General features: G+C 52.1%; 1 protein-coding gene across 3 annotated transcripts in view; it reads right to left on the bottom strand.

The window, feature by feature from the left end:
• The window catches only part of CNPY3 (canopy FGF signaling regulator 3), a 7,681-nt gene extending 6,328 nt beyond the window's left edge, over window positions 1–1,353 (bottom strand). Inside the window, exon 1 of one of the 3 annotated variants that reach the window (XR_002779097.1) lies at window positions 1,047–1,353. Coding sequence is in view for 2 of the 3 variants with exons in the window: in XM_011354644.2 (XP_011352946.1) it covers window positions 1,047–1,209 (163 nt within the window). In the remaining variant the exon portion in view is untranslated. The remainder of the gene's footprint in view (window positions 1–1,046) is intronic. The other 2 variants (XM_011354644.2, XM_011354645.2) reach the window with 2 other exon arrangements.
• Window positions 1,354–3,750: the final 2,397 nt, after the last annotated feature.

Below are 3,750 nucleotides of genomic sequence, written 5' to 3'. Positions count from 1 at the left end.
CCCCACCCCCACTTCCCAGTGCTTAGGGAACATCTGGCCTGCTGTAGGCTTTGAACTGTGATGAAATAAATTTATAGGCAACTTTCTGGAGGGCCTGGAGTTAGGGATGTGGGAAGGAAGTAGAGACTCTAAAGGTCTGAGGAGAAAACTGAGAAACAGAGGGAGGAAGAAAAGCTGGGCCCTTCATAGCTCCGGATCACTGCTTTGTGTTCTGGCTCTTTTCTCTCTTCTCCTCTCCTCCCCTTCCCTCCCTCCTTCTCTCTCTGAAGTTCCACACCTCTACCCCTATGACTTTGGAATGCACTTTTTTTCTATACTCCTAAAATCTTCTTCCCTCATCAAGTTCTCCCAGGCTTTATTCTCCCAAAGTGACCCCACAGGCCTCAGGCCCTCCTCCTTCCTCCACATCCACCTACAGCCTCCCGTTTATTAATTTTTATTCCAAAAATATTTACTGGGCGCCTACCAGGAACTGCGTGAATAAATATCTGAGCTCACAGCTAGTGGGATAGGCGGTGAATTACACAAATTAGGTTGCAGTGAGGGCACAAAGGGGAGAGTCTCAGGTTCTTCTTCCCCTCTGACTAGTCATATGAATCTTTTCAGTTCCTCAAACCTGGCCTTTGCTTCTCAGCCTGTAGGCCTCTGCATCTGTGGGACCTTCTCTTTTTATTTCTCTTCACCTGGCCGACTCCTAATTACTCTTCGGCTTCCTATCCGAAGTCTTTCCTGACTTTCCTCTACACTTGGCCTTTCGTCCCATCTTTAGGCTGGACTAGATGCTCCTCACTCGACTTCCAAAACTCTGTACCTCCTATATCACTGCATCTACTATCCTGGAGGATAACTGCTTGTTTTTACTTCTTTGTGAACTCTAGGTGCACCGAGACCTGATCTCTCGCCCGCCCAGCGTCCCTCAAAGAGCCAAGCACACAGTAGGTTCAAGGAAGAGTCTCACTGAGGAGCCCAGGACCCTGGACCCGCAGACTCTTCTCTGTAAGCCCCACCCCTCCAACAGAATACTCCTGTGGGCTCCGCCCCCTCACCTTCGCATTTGCTAGGCAGGCGAACCCAGTCAGTCTCCTCGGCGTGGACCCGGCTCAGGCCCAGCTCCGGGGTCGGCTGCAGCAGCAGCAGCAGCAGCAGCAAGGGAAGCAGCAGAAGCCAGCGGGGCCTGCGCCGGGGCACGGGCTCAGGGAATGGCTCCATGGCTCAGCCAGAGCCGACCCAAGCAGACCCGGCTGCGTTTCCTCCCGCTGCGCGCGCTGGGCAGCTTCCCAGAGCAGCTTCCGGGACTGCACACGTGCCTCGGCGTAACCCGGGCAACAGCGAGCCCCCGGCCCTCTCCTTCCTCCCGCTGCCTGGGCCCGCCCCCAGAGCCCACGGAGGCCCGCGGACTGCGCAGCCAATAGGGGTTCGCCTTCTAGCGAATGAGCGGACGACCTTTTTTTCAGCCTCAACATATGAGAGAGCGGATGGTAGCTTCAGTGACCAATGGGAACATCTTTTCCCACCCCCTCAAGGAGGACCGGGACCAGGGGAGCGGAACAGCCAGCTGGGCCTGAGTGGTTCAGGTCCGGCGCGCTGATCTTGGAGTATGTGGGCAAGGCCGTCATCACTGCTTTCTTCGCCTCCTTGCACGTCATTTCCCTCCTGGGGTCATAATACAGCAAGCTCTTACTGAGCTCCTGTTTTTTCAATTTTATTATTATTGTTATTGTTTTAATTGCCAGCCACTCTAGTAGGCTCTGTGAGACCAGGGTGAGACCAGGACGCCAACAGTCCCCAGCCTTTAAACAGCTTTCTTAGTTCCCAGTAACCTTAGATTTGTCCCAGTGAGAACGAGAGCACATCATCTCTCTGAGCCTCAGTTTCTATCTGAATGACTAAGTGATCCTCTTAGCTGCTATTTGAGGCTTTCCTGTTGCTGGAAAGCTCAAGGAGGTAATGGAATTAAAGCTTATCGAGTGGATTGTAAAAAGTTCACTTTTTTTTTTTTTTTTTTAGTGTGTAACCTCAGTCCTTCTTACTGCCCTATTATTTATTTCTTTGGATTCTGAGCTCCCAGAAGGCAGGTATTTGATTTATTTAGGCCCAGGAGCCCTCCTGGGAAATAATGTTAAGCCAGCTTCAGTGGGGGTTCAGAGTCTGGAGCATGGCAGGGTCGGGGGAATTGGGGCAAGATGGGGTGGGATGTTGAAGCTAAGGGAAGCTGTACGTCCAGAATGAGAAGACATTTACCGAGGCAAGAATTAGTTTGGCAGGAGCCCTGGGCTCAGCATCTGGGCTGAGAGCTGGGAAGGGACAGTAACTGAAGGAAGTCTGAGGCTATGGCTGGACATGCTCCACCCTGACCCAGCCTACCTCTGTCTGTGTGTTGAGGAAGGAGCAGGCCCTGTGGGGATGGTGGATGATTCATCCCCAGAAGTTGTAGAACTCTCTCCATCCCAAAGAATCCCAAAAAAAGAGGTGGAGAATCTTCTTACGGGTCAGTGAGAGATGGGCAGTAGAAGAGACAGTGATGGTTTTCATCAACCAGCCCCTGAGAGGGCACAAGGAAGCTGGAGAGGTCGTTGACACCATATTAGGGGGAGGGGAGAAATGTTAGAGCATAGTTCCCTACCACCACCTCGGAGGAAGGAAGACCAAGGTAGCACCATTGATCCAATAGACTGTCCTGTGCTGCCCAGAGAACATCTAGGTTCACATAAAAACACGCAGAAATTCTTGGAGTGATTACTGACAGGAACCCCTGGGAATGGCTGGATTTCCTACCAGCTCTGGAGAAACGGGACACACTGGTTACACTCCATCATGGAAACCTCATATTCTATCCATACAAGAACCTTCTTTAGGAAACAAAACAAAACAAACCTCTTTAGTGCCTGGCTCAGAGTTGATGCTCAGTGACTATTTGTCAAATGACTAATGACCCTTAATTGATTAATAACATTTAAGTTTGGAATTACCATACATGCTCTTGGCATTGGACATAATCCTGGCCCTGTTCACTTCCGTTGAGTCTGTACAAGACTTCTCCTCAGGCCCAGCATCCCACTTTACTGGGTTCCTGGGCTCCTTGTCCTGACCTCTCACCGAAGTTAGGGCCAGGATGAGGAGACAGAGAAGGGGCCTTGCCCCGTGTCCAGCTATTGGGTAAGGAGACAAGGTGGACAGTGTCCTCCCTAACTCCCAGCCCCACTCTGCAATTCCCAGTTTCACCCTCAGGAAGCCCTCTTCCTCCGGGAAGCCTTCCCAGATCTCTGCCTCCTCTAAATCTGCCAAATTCCCTTGGCCCAGAGGAGACATGAATTAAAATATTTTTTATTTGCTTATGTCATTGAAGTTCTCCCTTAATTGCATCTCAAATATCCCAGTGCCTGGGTCAATTACCACCCTCAAGTGGCTCCCAGTCTGTTGAGAGAGACGCAGTTTTTTCCCTCAGAAAACCCTTAGCTGGAGTTGGGGAGACAAAGCCCAACACTCAGGAAGCTCCGATCTGCAGGAGGAGGCAGATCGCATACAAATGCTCCAAGGCTGGAAGCTGGGATATTGAGGGCAGGTCCAGAACACCAGGTCCAAACTGGCCCTGTAGGGAGCGTCCCCTCCTCCCAGACTGGGCTCCTAGGATTCGGACCGGAACAGCGGGTGTGAACTCTGCAGGTGGCCCGGGGCTGCAGCACCGGCGGGGCAGACCGGATGAGCCCTCGGCCTGTGGTGCCCGCCTCACTGCGGCGACTCCAGTCGGTG

Source organism: Pteropus vampyrus, unplaced genomic scaffold, assembly GCF_000151845.1.
Source record: "Pteropus vampyrus isolate Shadow unplaced genomic scaffold, Pvam_2.0 Scaffold18, whole genome shotgun sequence".
NCBI classification, from domain to species: Eukaryota; Metazoa; Chordata; class Mammalia; order Chiroptera; family Pteropodidae; genus Pteropus; species Pteropus vampyrus.
The sequence above is the reverse complement of the archived record's forward strand: the minus strand, read 5'-3'. Positions and strand labels throughout refer to the sequence as shown.